We start from the raw sequence: 17,231 nt of genomic DNA, 5'->3' as shown, positions 1-17,231 counted from the left end.
GTATCTCTTTCACCAATCAACTTCCCAGCTCTTTAGTTCACCACTCCCCCCACCAAACGTTTCACCTATCACCTTGTGTTTCTTCCTCACTTCACCCCACCTTCTGAATCTTAACTCCTCATCTTTTTTCTCTCTAGTCTTGATGAAGGTCCTCGGTCCGAAATGTCAACTGTACTCTTCTCCATAGATGCTGACTGGCCTGCTGAGTTCCTTCAGTAGTTTGCGTGTGTTGCTTGGATTTCCAGCATCTGCAGACTTTCTCTTGTTTGTGAATGGATTAGCAAAGTAATTTTTTTTTCAGTACTGACTTCATGAGATACAAATGACTAATGAGAGCCTGCGATAAGACTTCAAGGACACGGCTTGTGCTGGGGGGAGCTGGGGGCTGGGAAGGACAGCCGGTGTTCTTCCAGCTCATCAGAATCAGGGCTCAAGGTTTTCAGTATGGGGCCAGACATTCAGAACACGTACGAGAGAAAATGCCATATTACACATAGAGTGAAGACTCGTTAGAATACAAGCTGTGTAGGCTCAGCTACTGAGCTTATTCAAGACTGATGGACAAATTATATATTAGATCATAAAACCATAAGATATAGGAACAGAAGTATGCCATTCGGCCCATCAAGTCTGCTCTACCATTCAATCATGGGCTCATCCAATTCTTCCAGTCATCCCCACTCCCCTGCCTTTTCTCCATACCCTTTGATGCCCAGGCTAATCAAGAATCTATCTACCTCTGGCTTAAATATACCCATTGACTTGGCCTCCACAGCCGCTCGTGGCAACAAATTCCACAGACTTACCACCCTCTGACTAAAGTAATTTCTCCGCATCTCTGTTCTAAATGGACGTCCTTCAATCCTTAAGTCCTAGACTCCCCTACCATGGGAAATTACTTTGCCATATCAAATCTGTTCAGGCCTATTAACATTTGGAATGTTTCTGAGATCCCCCCCTCACTCTCCTGAACTCCAGGGAATACAGCCCAAGAGCTGCCAGACGTTCTCCATAAAGCAACCCTTTCATTCAGCAATTCAGAAATATCATACAAATGTAACAGCAGAGGGCAGCATAACATTTTACAATACCAGCGACCTGGGTTCAATTCCCACCACTGCCTGCATGAAGCCTGTACGTTCTCTCCGCGACCATGTGGGTTTCCTCCGGGTGATCCAGCTTCCTCCTTCAGTCCAAAGACGTACCGGTTGGTAGGTTAATTGGTCATTGTAAATTGTCCTGTGATTAGGCTAGGATTAAGCCAGGGGAATACTGGGTGGTGCAGCTCAAGGGACCAGAAGGGCCTATTCCGAGCTGTATCTCAATAAAGAAAGAAACAGGTACCATGGCTTACTGAGACTGTGCTGACTATCAAACAGCCATTTTCACTGATTCTGCACCAGTCCCACTCTATTTTCCCCACTGCCCTCACATTCTACCATTATTGCAATGTGTAGTTGCATTGAAAGCTCAGCCATGATCTTACAGATATGTACGAGGGTCTGAATGGCCTACTTCTGGTCTTATTGCAGGTGCTCAAATTAAAGCAAATATTGCATTTTCATTCGAAGTTCCTTTGTGTGAATCTTTTCCACAGCCAACACCAAATGAGATATGGGGAGCATGTGAAGGGAATGTGTATTCAAAGAATGGCTGTCTACCATTGTCACTTCCTACATCGTTGCTGGTTCTCATTCTAAAACCTAGAACTGCATGTAATACACAAAGATTTTGTTGGCAAGTTAATCGGCAAGTTGGACATGTAGTTTCTGGTTGCCCTGTCCGAATGCACTCTGCCTTGCTGTGACTGCTACATTACCACAGGGTCCTACAATCAAACTCAGCTGACTAATTAATGCCTCCCCATTTCATTTGATCTCTCTTTTGTTAATCTTACACTTGATATGGAGGTTGTATTTCTATATTGCCCTTCAAGGCTTTAGGGCATCTCCAAGCACCTTTCAGCCAATGAGGTACCTTGGGCACACACTCCCTGCTACAGTGCGAGGCGAGGGATGGTAGCTATGGTTTGATGTGGTTTAGGTTTCTCCAGTCAGCCATATTGTAGTTGCCACCGGATTTCTGTTTGAGAACACTCACCTGCATCCCAGCGTGCTTTGCAGCAGGGTGGTCAAACCCACACAGAAGAAGATGGTCCCAATCAGTTGGCTGGTAGCCCACTGGTCAAAGCCAACACACATAGCGTCCACCAGCAGGAAGGGTACGGCGATGGTGCCACTGAAGCAGGTCAGGTAGTGCTGGAAGAAAGAATGGAAAAGAGCAGACGGTCAGCCCATTCCAGAAACAGAGGCCCACCAAAGCAATTACTGCAAAGGTCAAGCAAAACGTCACTGTTTCTGCAAATCATGAACACAAGAGGTTCTGCAGATGCTCGAAATCCTGAAGAAAACGCACAAAGTGCTGGAGAAAATCAGCAGCATTGCTGGAGGGGAGTTGAGGCTTTGGGCTTGCTCCTGAGTGAGCATGTTATTGTAGGCTCCTGCTGCTCAACAAGAAGCAAAAATGCCAGAGTTAACTTAAGCCCAATATAAGAACAGGAAATGTAAATACTCCGGAGGTCAGACCAGCATTTGTAAAGAGAGAAACAACATTTCAAATCGATGGCCTTTCGTCAGAACCGAGAGGGAGGTACACATCAAATATGTATCAAGGTGCAGGATGAGGGATCAAGTGAGGTCAAATGGCACAGTCTTTAGAAATGCTGTCTCATAGTCCCAAGGACCAGAGGTTCAATCCCAACCTCTAGTACTAACTGTGCAAAGTTTGCACGCTCTCCCCACGAGTGGATGGGCTTCCTCCCAATGCTTGAGTTTCCTCCCATATTACAAAGGGATGTAGTTTGGTAGGTAATTAGCCAGTGTAAATTGCCTCCAGTGTCGATGACTTGTAGATCTGGGGAGGAGCTGTTGGGAGTGTGGGGAGAACAATGAAGGATTACTATTAGTGAGTATTTGACCTCTACACTGAGTCAATGGGCTGGAGGGTTGGTTTCTGTGCCACAGGTCTCTCTGACGCAAGCACTGGCTGAGACAGTCATGTGAACCAGGCAGCAGTCATTAGAGTTTAAAGAGTTCTTTTCCCAAGGATTGGAGTTCTCAATCCAAAAGGACCAGGAAGACTCTGCCACCAAACATATTCAGGCAATCAATACATTTTTAATATTCTGAGATATGGGTTTAATGCAGCAAAGTGGCACCAAGGTAAAAGATCAGCCGGTGGAACAACCACGATGGGCTCAATGGCCCACTTCTATTTCTAATGTTTTAGTGTTCATTGCAACGACTCACATCTCAGTTTCAGTGTTTTCATTCCTCTTTCTTCTGCAGTCAGTGTTTGCAGTCTGTCCATTTTGATCACCTGGAATGAACAGGGCTTCACTCCCCTCCTTCAGCCACCAGCACCAGTCATGCCGCCTCTCCTGCTCCCCAGCCCATCACAGACACTGCCTTTATCCTCCCCGCCTCTGCAACCCAAAGGAGCGTTTGATTTCTAATTCCTGTGCTGGTGAAAGCTCACTGACCTCACCCACTCACACTGACTCCGAGTCCTGCCTAGTTTCCTTTGGAGTCCGTTTCAGCCCCACAGCATGGTTCCTTTTCAAAGGAATATCAAACTAGGGACCTTGAAAGGCTTCTCAGCTCTTTTTGAAAACTGGTGGGTAAAGTAGTGACTGCAGGAAGACCTTGAGGAAAAGAAAGTTCCCAACAGGAAAGTAAGTAAACAAAGGCAGCACGATTAAAAAACAATAAAACCTTGTGAAAAGCCCACTCTCCACACTCCCACCTGCTACAATGTCGTGGGACTTGAGCATCAAAGCAGGCTGTTCCAGTGAGAGGAAGTACACAGCAAGGCTGCTCCACAGTCTTAGTTCAACAAAGCCCTGCAGTACCGAAATTGATTAAAGCACAGTTGCCACAAATCGCTCACTCCAAGCTCTGAAAAAACAACCACTTGCTCTACAGGTTCACAGCTGAGATCACCCACCTGAGGCCACTCAGCCCATCAACTATGTGCCAGCTCAGAGTAATCCCACTCTCCCACTAATTTTCCCTCTAATTTATTCTCCCCACTGTACTATTAACTTCAAAATTCAAAGTAAATCTACAAAGTGTCATCCCGAGATTCATTTTCTTGTGGGCATACTCAATAAATCCAATAACCATAACTGAATCAATGAAAGGCTGCACCAACAAGGCGGACAACCAGTGTGCCAAAAAAAACTGTGCAGATACACAAAGAAAGGAAAAAATAATAAGTAATTAGGCAAAAAATAGCGAGAACGTGAGATGAAGAGAGCTTTCCATAGGTTGTGGGAAAAATTCAGTGGTAAGGCAAGTGAAGTTGAGTGAAGTTATCCTCTCTGGTTCAAGAGCCTGATGGTTGAGGGATAATAACTGTTCCTGAATCTGGTGGCGTGGGTCCTGAGGCTCCTGTACTTTCTTCCTGATGGCAGCAGCGACAATAGAGCATGTCCCAGGTGACTTCCTCCAGATTCTACCACCCAGTCACATGCCAGGGGCAACTTATAGCAGCCAATTAACCTATCAACCTGTGTGGCTTTGTTGAGCACAGCTTTGTGGGCCGAAGGGCCTGTATTGTGCTGTATGTTTTCTGTTTCTATCCTTAGGATTGATTAAACTGGGTGTTGGAAGTGTCTTATCTTAGGCGAGGTTGTACACTCTATAACTGCACTACTGTCGCTGGTTCAATTCCCACCGCTGTCTGTAAGGAGCTTGTACAATTTTCCTGTGACCACATGGGTTTCCTCTGGGTGGTCTGGCTTCCTCCACATTCCAAAGACATACTGGTTAATCAGTTAATTGGCCATATGGGTGACACAGACTCGTTGGGCTGCAAGGGTGTTACTGTGCAGTACCTCTAAATCAATACGTGGGCATAGCTACAATGAAAAGTCTGGATAGTAAAGGGTTAAAGGATTTTCAAAGGAATACAGGGGCTCCCAACTGCCTAGCTTGCATGGTATTGTTGGAAAATTAATATTGTGAAGAAAACCTGCTCTTATAAGATTCAAGTCTAGTCTCCAAAAATTTCACAACTCACTCTTTGCTGCACTCAGCCAGAGCATCTGCCACTCTCAACAGTGTTAACAAGATCCACAATGCAACTGGCAATCAATTCTCCCTTATCATTGAAGAGCCAGCGTTTCATCCAAGACTGACCCCTCCAAGACGGAAACTACTTTGCCATCATCGGGCACAGAGCTCTGAAACCTTTTCACAGTTCATGGTTTGCCAGGCGAGGAAGGGGTGGAAACTGCACGTGGACTCAGGATATCACTATTCATTGATTTCTAATTCATTCAGGACAAGGAAGGGCCTGTTCCTTGCCTGTACTGTTTGATATTCTACCACGGAGAGGGCTTCCATTCGCACCAGGCAAGCTGGACAGTGAGGCAAGAATTAGAACATTTTGGAGAGGTTCCCCCTTCCTTTCCAGTCCTGAAGAAGGGTCTTGACCTGAAACATCGACTGCTCATTCACTTCCATAGATGATGCCTGACCTGCTGAGTTCCTCCCTCACTCTGTGTACGTGCTGCTCTGGACAGTGAGGCAGACGTGTCTCATCTGCCCCATTCAGCCCACACTAGAGGAGGGAGAGAGTGGAATAAGAAAGACAGTCAGGGACATTAAGGAGTCTAAGGAACCAACCCTTCACATTCAAGTACAAAGAATAAAATAGGGAATGTGGGAAGCCATCAAAGGACAAGAGGTGCTGCTGAGATTCACAGCAGGTCTGTCGACTTAGTCCAAAATAGGAGCATCACTCTTCTCTGCTTTGACAAGATCTGGAAACGGTCTTCATCTCTTCTAATGCCTCAAGGCATTTACTTGCAACATTTCAGCATTAATTTAATTTCCCTTTTCATTGTTGCCCAGGTTACTCATTTAACCAGACTGAGTCAGTGAACACGTTAATCATATGCTGTCAAGTAAGCAGCATCAACATCTCTCTCCGTCACTCTCTGCTAAACTTTGCCTCCCTCATTCAGCCTTAAACAAGTTCTTGCTCAGCAAAAGCTTTAATTTTTGTGGAAGATGCAATTAACCTCATGAATGATATGACAATCAAACCATTGACTATACTCTTGCCCTTCTCTGCCATTCACTACTAAACCTTTTGCTGAGAGTTTGGACTTTGAGTTATTAACAAATACTTTCCCCCACTGATCAGCCAAGAGAATGGTCACTGTGACAGGAGCTCAAACATGGTGGAGTGACTTAGATGATGAACCAGGAAACTGTACTAAAGAAAACTAATGCGCTAAAGGAAATGCCACTTCCTCCCACTCTCACCCTCACACTGCCTCTCCCCCTCACCTTCCCTCCCTCTCTCCCCCTCACCTTCTCTCCCTCTCTCCCCCTCACCTTCCCTCCCTCTCTCTCCCCTCACCTTCCCTCTCTCTCCCTCACCTTTCCTCCCTTCCTCTCCCCTTCCCTCCCTCAATCCCCCTCATCCTCACTCCCCTATCACTCTCCCCTCCCTCCCGCTCGCTCATCTTCCCTCCCTCTTTCTGCACTTCTCCCAGCACCCAGCCACGTCACACCACTCACAATTTCCTAAACCGACTTTCTCTCTCAACACAGACGTGAAAATCCAGAGCAACACACACAAAATGCCGGAGGAACCCAGCAAGTTAAGCAGCGTCTATGGAAGGGGATAAACTGTCAACATTTCCAGCTGAGACCCTTCGTCTGGACTGGAAAAGAAGGGGACGGAAGGTGTGGGGGGGGGGTGGAAGGGGAGGAGTGGCGGGTCATAGGTTAAACCAGGGAAGGTGGGTGGGTGGGGAAGGGGGAGGGTGATGAAGCTGAGAGGTGATAGGTGGAAGAGACATTTCAAGCCAACCTTCATCAACACTGGAGAGGAAAGTGGCAGAGGGCAGACTGAGAAGTTGAGGGGAAGGAGTACAAGCTGGCAGGTGATTGGTGAAGTCGTGGGGGGAAGGTAGGTGGGTGGAGGAGGGGGAAGTTGAAGCATGAACCTGGGAGGTGATAGGAGGGTAAAGGTAAAGGACTGAAGTGGGTGGAATCTGAGAGGAGAGGACAGTGGATCGTGGAGAAAAAGCAAAGGAAGAGGGGAACCAGAGGGAGGTGTTGAGCAGGTGAGGAGAAGAGAAGGGGTGGGAGGGGAACCAGAGTGGGGAATGGAAAAAGAGGGGAAGGGGAGAAATTACTGAAAGTTGGAGAAATCAACATTTGTGCCATCAGGCTGGAGGCTACCCAGACAGAATATGAGGTGTTGCTCCTCCACCTGAGTGTGGCCTCATCGTGGCAGCACCCTCTTCAAGGCTGCGGAGTCGGAAAGCAACCATATCACCAAACAAACTCTTTATCTCGTGACCCCACTCAGACGCATTTCCTGTACAAAGTGGTTTCCAGTGCAAATCACTGGCACTTTCGCTTCCAGAGGGCAAACGCACATGCAGAGGATTTGCAACACAAGATGCTCATATTCCTCACTGCACTCCCGCCTCAATCCCCTCACACCGTTTCACATCAGTCAATTCTTTATCCATGGGTGGTGGTCACAGTGATGCATAGTGCAACTCTCACTCACAGTCACAGAGTCAGGCGCTCTCACCAAACGGTGACGTGGGCACAGAATACAGTTCTTTTCTCCACCACATTCCCCTCTGACATTGAAAAAGCCATTTCAACCCATAAAACCTATGCTGGATCACAGGGGAAGGCCATTCTCTCACCAATTCCCTGTAACCTATTTCCATCGACTCTCCAAAGATTCCCGCACTCAGCTACACAACAAATGCACTTCAGGCTGGCCAATTAATCTACTTACTCCCTTGTCTTTGGGATGCAGAAGAAAACCGGAACATCTGACAGAAACTCCCACTGTCAGCTGGAAGACAGTACAAGTCAGAATTAACCCTGGATAGCTAAAGCTTCCCTGCAAATGTTATCACTCAGATTCAAACTTGGAACATAGCTCCTCCTGAATGAGCATTGAAGAACTGACTCCTGAACTCACTGGATCAGCACTTGGGTTTGGCGAGCCCAATAAAGCCACCCTACAAATGAAGCCTTATTTACCAGGCCTCAAAGCACAGTACTCAAGCCCAGTCCAGCTCCCAATGAGCAAACGCGGGCTCCCCCTCACTCACCTGCAGACCCAGGAATACGCAGAGGTACCAGGGTGGAACATCTTCAATGGTGTATATCATGTCCATCCTCTGGGCGTCCAAAGCAGCGCTGCTGTTAGAGACATCGGTCAAGGAATGCTGCCAAATAAAAGAGTGAACAGTCAACCAATCATAACAGGCCACTACTCATATTTGTTTACAAATTTGCACAGAAGATGTGCATCAAAATCGCGGCCCCCTATCCCAAACTACGCTGTCTTGCTGTGTCAATCCCATTTCATTAGGCCAATCGCAAAAGTCACCTGTGCCTCAGGTGGTCTAGGACCTGCACTCCCGCATTGCCGGATGCAAAGGTAAGTCATCTGAAAGGGCAGGGGTTGGCCAGGCACACCTGGGTGTTCACCGCGTCGTTGGATTAGAAAGTGGGGGGGGGGGGGGCGGGGGGTTGTCACTCGTCTATGAGGTGCAGGTGTACCTCACCTGCTGCTTCACAGCAGAGATGACTAACGTGGAGCATTCACTGGATTACTGAGGAAAGGTTGGGAAAGCAGAGATGACTTTGCAAACGGATCAGACACAATTTCAGTCAACGGCGGAGCCATCTTCAGCAGTGGATTCCTGTTCCCAATTTACTTCAGATTAATTGTATCCATGTGGAAAATGCCAAGTGCAGACTAATATTTTTCTTTCTTGCATTAATGTTTTCAATTACTGGTGCTCTTAACCATTACTAATCTTCAGCATTGTGTTAACTGATGAACAAGTCTCCCTATCAAAGTATTTTAGAAACTGTTCAGAAGTATTTGATGGGAGCCTGGATACTCTGAGGGTGATATCTTTAAGAGCAACCTGCGCAAGGTACATGTGGTCAGGGCAGGCAAATGGTGATTTCCTTACAACCAGACAGGGTTTAACTACAATTTAGTACTTTCATGGTCACCCAGTGGCATATGCAGTAAAATTCCATTAACTCTGCTTACCTGGAACTTTCCTGATGCCACACTACCAGATTACCTGGTTTTTCTAATGTGATTTTATTAATACCCTATGGTTGTTTCAGCAGAAGTTTGGATAGGTACATGGGTGGTGAGAGGGCTATGGTCTGGGTGCGGGTAGATGGGATAGGCAGAAGATCAGGTTGGCACAGACTGGGCCTAAGGACCCATTTCTGTGCTGTAGTGCTCTGTGGCTTTGTTTTTAAAAAGAAATGTGCAAGACAATTATAACGCGCTGTAAGGGTTCACTGCTATGTAACGGTTTTGTTGTAATGTTCACTGCTGAAGTAGTGTTTTCTCTGTAGCAGCAATGTTTGGGTTATGGGGGAGATAACTGGACTGTTGATGCATGTTAGCAAATCAGGATTTTGTTGCCCCATCTTGTGATTCTGGAAGCAGTTGTTTTCGTGGGCTTTTGTGCGAAGGAGAGGGAGAGATGAAAAGAGAAGATGCGAATGGAGGAACGTGGTAGATTGCCGGACGGGATAGACTCTGAGCGGGAGTCCGAAGGAGGAAATCGATGGGGGAAGACGGACTACTGAAACAACGTGAGCTCCAACTATTTCAGGCCGAGTCCCTTCAGCAGGACTGGATTCCTGACTCATCTTTTTTCCTCCAGTCCTGTCGAAGGGTCTCAGCCCGAAACATCAACTTTACTCTTTCCATAGATGCTGCCCGGATTTTGTGCGTGTTGCTTGGATTTCCAGCATCTGCGGATTTTCTCGTCATCTTGTTATTTTTTTTAATATGTCATCACTCAATGCCATGGGGCAACAAGATGACATCGACTGGGTTAGCTCTCCTCCTCTACACCCTCTCTAGGACGTGTGAACAGTCATCTCAGAGTGAATGGTGTTTCATATGCAAGATATATTCGCCAACATGAAAGAGACTTGTGGCTAAGCAAAGGGTTTAGGAAGTGGGGATATCAGGGAAAGAGATGAGATTTAAGGGTTAGTGTTCATTGGAAGAGTTCTGTGGGGAGGGGACAAGGGATTAAAGTGTGCTGACTTATGGATGTGCAGTAAAAGCCAAGGGGTTACTTTGAGGAGCTGGCTATGGCTATCGTAGCTTGGGCAATGCAACGCATCAGAGAAAATACCTTACAGGTCAGCACTCTGCCCATTCAAGATGGTGATGTCTTATCCAAACCTCCACGTCCTGCAGTATTAAGTGGTTAAAAATTAAAGCAGACAAGTATACTGCTTAATTTTCATTTCATATTTAATTTTCTCCCCTGCATAAATTCCCAAATAGTGAATTTTATTTCATATCTCAAGTTTTTGCATGGAGATTTGTGAATTCATAGAGGCGAGTTTCCAAGTCAGTTTACTCTGAACTAACATTAAGTCTGATATGCACAAAGTTGCAACGTGTGATGTAAGATAACTACAAACCCCAACTACCCAAAAGTAACAATTACACACGCAATAGCCACAAACCAACACACGTGCATTGCACACTTCGCTGAGACTGACTTTTAATTCTACGACGTTTACTTGAGTTCCAGTTCAACAGCTGCAGTTAGTGAGATCTGAATCCAAATATTTAACCCAGGCCTCAGGGCTGGCAACAAACCGTTGTGCTGCCGTGCTTTCACGGGCTGCCAAGGTTGCGAAAGAGTCTGCAAACACTTCTGAGTTCAGCAATCTGAAACGTCTAGGCCGTTCACCTGAATGCATTTCCTGGACTGGAGGGGTCTCGGACTCAGTGATGCCAAGGCTAGTGTTACAGAATTTGTAACACTCATCTTAAAACCACTGATGCATCACTAAGCCTCTTAGCTTCTTGTTATTCAGACAGGACTAGAAAATCTAGAAGGAAAGAGCAAGAGCACACGTGAGACCCTCTGAGAATCATCATGTCCAACACTGTAAACTTTCCTGGCACCCACTGCCACGTTTGACACGTATCCACCATTTGCCTTGCCTTGGCAATATTTCAGGTCTTACAAGGACCCTTTTATTTATGAAGAGGCTCCTGTAGAAAATATTCTGATTTCTGAAAATTTGTTTAAAAGAAAGGTTCGATAAAATGCGGTATTTTGGCATAGCTTAGCATTCCGCTCATTACGGTGAATATCTCCTTACAAACTCTAAAGATTCAATGCACCGGAGCGAAAGTTCACATATAGCACATTTACAGGTCAAAGAACGCCTGCGAGAGCCAAGAGCAAGGAGAGCACACAGAGGGCTGAAGATACAAAAAATAACATCCATTTGCATTTGCACAGCCTTTTCAATGCAATGAAATACCAAAGTGTTTCAGAGGTACAATGAAACAGCCATGTTAGGCAATGCCACAAAAAGTGAAAGCAGTCAATAAACTGAACTTAAAAGAGCATAAAGCAAGGGAGAGCAGTTGAGAGATGGAGAAAACTGTGGAGAGAATTGTAGAGCTCAGGATCGAAAATGGTTGATTTTGAGGATAAAGAAGTCAGGAGGCTTCGCTTCTGGTCGGTAGTGTGACTCACAGCTGATCTCCAGTACTGTCCACGTGAAGCCTGCATGTTCATGACTACATGAGTCTCTCCCTCGGCCCCCCCCCCCCCCACCCCCCATATGGCCACCACGGTACAGCAGCGGTTAGCACAACGCTATTACATCTCAGGACGTTGCGGAAGTTCAGAGCTCAGTTCCAGCGCCATTCTGTGAGGTGTCTCCGTAATCCTCCCTGTGAGGTGCGTGGGCTCCCCACCCCCGGGTGCTTTGGTTTTCTCTTGCAGTCCAGGTGGGCTAACTGGTCATTGTTATTCTGGCACCTTCCCACTTCCATTTCAGTCCTGAAACATCAACTGTTTACTCATCTCCACAGACGCTGCCTTGACCTGCTGAGTTCCTCCGGCACTTTGAGTGGGTTGCATTGTGACTAGGTGAGGGTTAATCGGGGTTGTGGGGTTGCTGGGGCAGCATGGCTGAAAGGGAAGGAAATGCCTACTCCATGCTCTATCATTAAATAAATAAGCAAATACCCCAAAGATGTGTGGATTGGTAGGTTAATTGGGTACTGTAAATTGCCACCCGTGTGTATGTGGGTGGAATTGGAGGCAAGCTGGTGTCAATAGGAATGTGGGGAGATTCAATAAAACTGCCATTAATGCAACATTAGTACAAATATTTCATCAATGATTAACGTCGACTTGGTGCGCCGAAGGTCCTGCAATCTCCTTTGAGGTCGTGGCTCAGATTTAGTTCATTTTTAGATTTATAGAGATGGTTTTGGGGATAGAGGGGTGATGCACCATCAATAGCTCTCAGAGACGGGAGAGGCGAACGATAGGCTATTATTAGCAGCAAAATGGAGCACAGCATCTCGGAGACTGAGGGGGCAGCAGTGCCTCCAATCGCCTTTATACAGGGGTCTGTGGGAGGAGCCACAGGAGCAGTCAGCAGAGGGGCGTGTCCAGACAGGTATACATAGTTTACCACAAGGGGGGACATCGGGGTAAGATTAGGGTTTAGGGATGAGGCTATGGAGTACAGGCTGGAGCCTAAGTCTCCGGCACTGCTTTCAATGGCCACCAGCATGGCCATGATTGGATTTTGGGGCAAGCAGGCCAGCGCGGACATAAAATTGAGGACCGGTCATCGGTGCGAGTGGAATTTGAGGTCAAGGTCTCATCATGGGAGAGTCTGGCATTCAAGGCCTGGAGCTTGGGCCATCATTTGTCATCACTTGCGAATCCCGGGTCAATGTCGAAGACCGAGGCCTGTTTGGGAGGGAGGGCATGTCTGTTGTTGTTGCTTGGTATAGTCCATAATGTTGTGGGCAGGTACTGTTGGCCACACTTGCAGACTCCACCTCATCTTTAATACAAATGACACATTTTACTGTATGTTTCACTGTATATGTGATAAAGAAGTCCTCTTCTAAGTGTCAAGTTGAGCATATCATCAAATATCATGTGCTCAAGTAACTAAAGCACTTTGCAAAATCCTTGCTTGCAGCAGGATCTCAGGCTCATAGATTCAGATAACTGCTCACTGCTATGGGCGGAAGTTCCCACTTGCTTCAAAAAGGCAACAATTATACCAGTGCCTAAGAAGAATAATGTGGCCTGCCTTAAAGGCTATTGCCCAGTAGCACACACATCGACAGTGATGAAATGCTTTGAGAGGTTAGTCATGACTAGACTGAACTCCTGTCTCAGCAAGGACCTGGACCCACTACAATTATCCTATTGCCACAATAGGTCAATGGCAGATGCAATCTCAATGGCTCTCCACATGGCTTTAGACCACTTGGACAACACAAACACCTACGTCAGGATGCTGTTTTTCGTTCCCACAATCCTGATTCAGAAGTTGCAGAACTTGGGCCTCTGTACCTCCCTCTGCAATTGGATCCTTGACTTCCAAACCGGAAGACCACGATCTGTGCGGATTGGTGATAATATATCCTCCTCACTGATGATCAATACTGGCGCATCTCAGGGGTGTGTGTTTAGCCCACTGCTCTACTCTCTATATACACACGACTGTATAGCTAGGCATAGCTCAAATACCATCTATAAATTTGCTGATGATACAACCATTGTTGGTAGAATCTCAGGTGGTGAAGAGAGGGCGTATAGGAGTGAGATATGCCAACTAGTGAAGTGGTGCCATAGCAACAACCTGGCACTCAACATCAGTAAGATGCAAGAGCTGATTGTGGACTTCAGGAAGGACAAGACAAAGGAACACATACCAATCCTCATAGAGGGATCAGAAGTGGAGAGAGTGAGCAGTTTCAAGTACCTGGATGTCAAGATCCCCGAGGATCTAACCTGGTCCCAACATACTGATGTAGTTATAAAGAAGGCAAGACAGAAGCTATATCTTATTCGGAGTTAGAAGAGATTGGCATGTCAACAAATACACTCAAAATCTTCTATAGTTGTACCATGGAGAGCATTCTGACAGGCTACGTCACTGTATGGTATGGAGGGGCTTTCGCACAGGACCAAAAGAAGCTTCAGAAGCCTGAAGGCACACACTCAGCGATTCAGGAGCAGCTTCTGCCCCTCTGCCCATCCTATTCTTAAATGGACATTGAATCTTTGGATACTACCTCAGTTTTTTAAAAAATATACAGTATTTCTGTTATTGCACATTTTTCAAATCTATTCAATACACATTGTTGATTTACTTGTTTATTTATTATTATTACTTTTTTTCTGTTAGATTATGTATTGCATTGAACTGCTACTGCTAACTCAACAAATTTCACATCACATGCCGATGATAATCAACCTGATTCTGATAACACACTGAGAGCATAAATTACATGAGACACTGAGGGAAAACAAAATTGTTTTTGCACAAATGTTTTGTATTGCAGAATCCAGATGCAAAGAGACAGGTTCACCATAGCGCATGAAGTGGTCCATAATGTTCCATTGCTGAGGTACGTATTGGTTCAAAATCCTGATAGTAGTAGAAAAATAGCTCTTCCTCAACAAGGTGGCGTGCAACTTCAGGATTCTGTACGACAGTAGCAGCTGTATCTTTGAATCTCAGTGAGTAGAAGCACAAGGCTGTGTCCCAGAAATTGAAGAAACTGCAGGATCATGTGTCATTCTAACTGGCTGCATCACCATCCGATATGGGGGTGGGGTGGGGTGCCTGGTTAGTAGGTGAAGTTGGCAAAGGGCACTAGAGGACACCTCCACAACACCACTGAGAAGAGAGCTGGCTGGTCATATCACCAAATGCTTCCATCTTGCCCATGGGGAATAGTATTTAGGTGGTGAGCATGAAGGGCCATGCCAATAAAATACAAAACAAATACAAAGTTCACCATAACACCAGGACATGTGAATCAGAAAAGAATGAATAATCGATTATCAGGAGCCAGATTTTCAGGGTACAAGTGCAGGTCACTAAAAGCAATAAAGAGCCAGTAAGACTCTGGGATAAGCTGGCTTTTGGCTACTTGGAAATGGGTAGAATAAGTAGTCAAAAGGAGTACGACTTTTAGGGAGGCAATATTTGTGGTGAAGGACAGTGGCAATAGATACAATGATTTTTGCAACAGAACTGCCTATACATAGGATACAGAGGAATGGAACAGTGGGATGAATTAGAACAAGGCTTGAGATAGTGTCACAAAAGATCACCCACATTGCCAAGATTTCAAAGCACAATTATTATCAAATGATGTATAAGTTATTCAGCCTTGAGATTTACCTGCTTACAGGCAGCCACCAAACAAGAAACCTGAAAGAACCCAATTAAAATAACAGATCAACACCCAATGTGCAGGGGAAGAGGGGAAAAAATCATGCAAACAACAAATGTGAGCAACAACATTTCAAACCAAAATTAGTGCCTAGATCTGAACCCCAAAGTAGGCCTAAAGCCTCAGTATCAGTCCATCATATTATCAGCAAAGGAGCACCACAGCCGGGGCAGTCTTCATACCCTTAGCGCCATGGAGAGAAGAGTGAACATTGCCAGAGGGCAAGTGAAATCAGCTCTTGCCTCTGATCCCAATGCCCTGTCTTTCCTGTCTATCCAGGCCGGCATTTAAATTGTCCAAACAACATATCGTACTCGCACTGGACCTGGGCACCCTGCAGCCAAAGGCTCCAGGCCTAGAACACACCGCCTAGCAACTCGCTCCAGGCCCAGATTTTGCCACGCAGCCCTCAACTTCACTAAATCAGCTCGGCGGCCAGAGCAATCCGACCCTGCACACAGGCCAGTTGTACGGGCCTCAGAACTCCTCTGCCTTGGCCTCTCCTCTCCGAAAGGCTCACTCCATCTGCGTCAGTTCTATAACGTACCAGCACCGTTCATCCCTCAAATTCGCCCGCCTCTTACTTGCTTGCAGTGATAATTCACTGAAATTTACTTCAGAAAAAGTGTTATCAGTGATGTTTTTAGTCTAATTCCTTGCCTGCTGAACTACCAGTGAGCTGTCACACACGTTCAGTAGGGCCATCTTGTGTCTTGACCATTGGCAAGGTCGTGGCTAACCCTTCATTTTTCACAGTTCCTGCTGACATTGGGGTACAGTGAGCCCTTCCTTGCCCCTCCACCCTGTTTCCAAAGTACCAATGGGGTATTGTTTAGTGAGATGTTTCGCATCTGAGGCCTCTTCAGTCCTTGATGAAAGATAATAGGCAGTATAGTCATAACTGGTAGAGCTGCCCCCTTGGATCACATAATTCAGATCCCACCCCAACCTCCGGTTGCAGCTTACCACTTTCTCCCCATTTTCAAATGGGTTTCCTTTTGTGTGCTCTAGCTTGCTCCCCCGTGCAGGCAGGTAGGTTAATTCACCACTGTACGTTGTCTCCTGTGCGTGGGCGAGTGTGAAATCCATGAGGAGTTGAGGGGAACATGGTGAGAACAGGCTAAAGGAAAAATTAGCCAGAGAACAGACTGTCGGGTGCTTGATTTGTAGGGGCCAGGCACAGCCTTCTCAGGAGCAAGTGGTTGGAGGATTTGTCACTGAAGAGCTTTCCTCGCTCTTTGGAACAAATACCACGCAGTCAGATTCCAGTTATAGCCCACCAATTTTAGGCGGCTGAGGCTAAATGGTGTCTGTAAATTGTCTTAGCACATGGGCAAATGGGGCAATCTGTAGAGAGTTGAAAGGGATGAGAGCGGAATAAAGCCATAAGACATAGGAGCAGAATTAGGCCACTCAGCCCAAGTCTGATCCACCATTCAGTCATAGCTGATTTACTACCCATTCTCCTGCCTTCTTACCGTAACCTTTGACACCCTTACTAATGAAGAAACTATCAACCTCCACTTCAAATGTATCCAATGACTTGGTCGCCACAGCTGTTTGTGGCAATGAATTCCACGTATTTGACATCGTCCCTCTAAAGAAATTCCTCCACATCTTTGTTCTGAAGGGACGCCGTTGTATTCTGAGGCTGTGCCATCTGGCCTTAGACTCCCCCACTAATAGAAAAATCCTCTCCACGTCCATTCTAACTAGGTCTTTCAGTATTTCATAGGCTTCAATGAGATCCTTCCTCATTATTCTAAACTCCAGTGAGTACAGGCTCAGAGTCAAACGCTCTCCATGTGTTAACCTTTTCATTCCCAGTATCATAGAGAATAGGATTAGTGTAAATGGGTGATCGATGGTCAGCA

At 46.1% G+C, this 17,231-nt stretch overlaps 1 protein-coding gene across 4 annotated transcripts in view; it reads right to left on the bottom strand.

Moving 5' to 3' along the window:
• LOC132391830 (solute carrier family 23 member 2-like) overlaps positions 1 to 17,231 on the bottom strand; it is a 111,431-nt gene that overhangs the window by 51,757 nt on the left and 42,443 nt on the right. For all 4 annotated transcript variants that reach the window (XM_059965513.1, XM_059965498.1, XM_059965487.1 and 1 more), the window contains 2 exons: positions 8,162 to 8,278; positions 2,101 to 2,258 (listed from right to left, as the gene is read on the bottom strand). In XM_059965513.1, coding sequence (XP_059821496.1) covers positions 2,101 to 2,258; positions 8,162 to 8,278 — 275 coding nt within the window. The remainder of the gene's footprint in view (positions 1 to 2,100; positions 2,259 to 8,161; positions 8,279 to 17,231) is intronic.

Source organism: Hypanus sabinus, chromosome 1 (assembly GCF_030144855.1).
Source record: "Hypanus sabinus isolate sHypSab1 chromosome 1, sHypSab1.hap1, whole genome shotgun sequence".
Classification (NCBI taxonomy): domain Eukaryota; kingdom Metazoa; phylum Chordata; class Chondrichthyes; order Myliobatiformes; family Dasyatidae; genus Hypanus; species Hypanus sabinus.
This window is presented reverse-complemented; position numbering and strand designations above follow the sequence as displayed.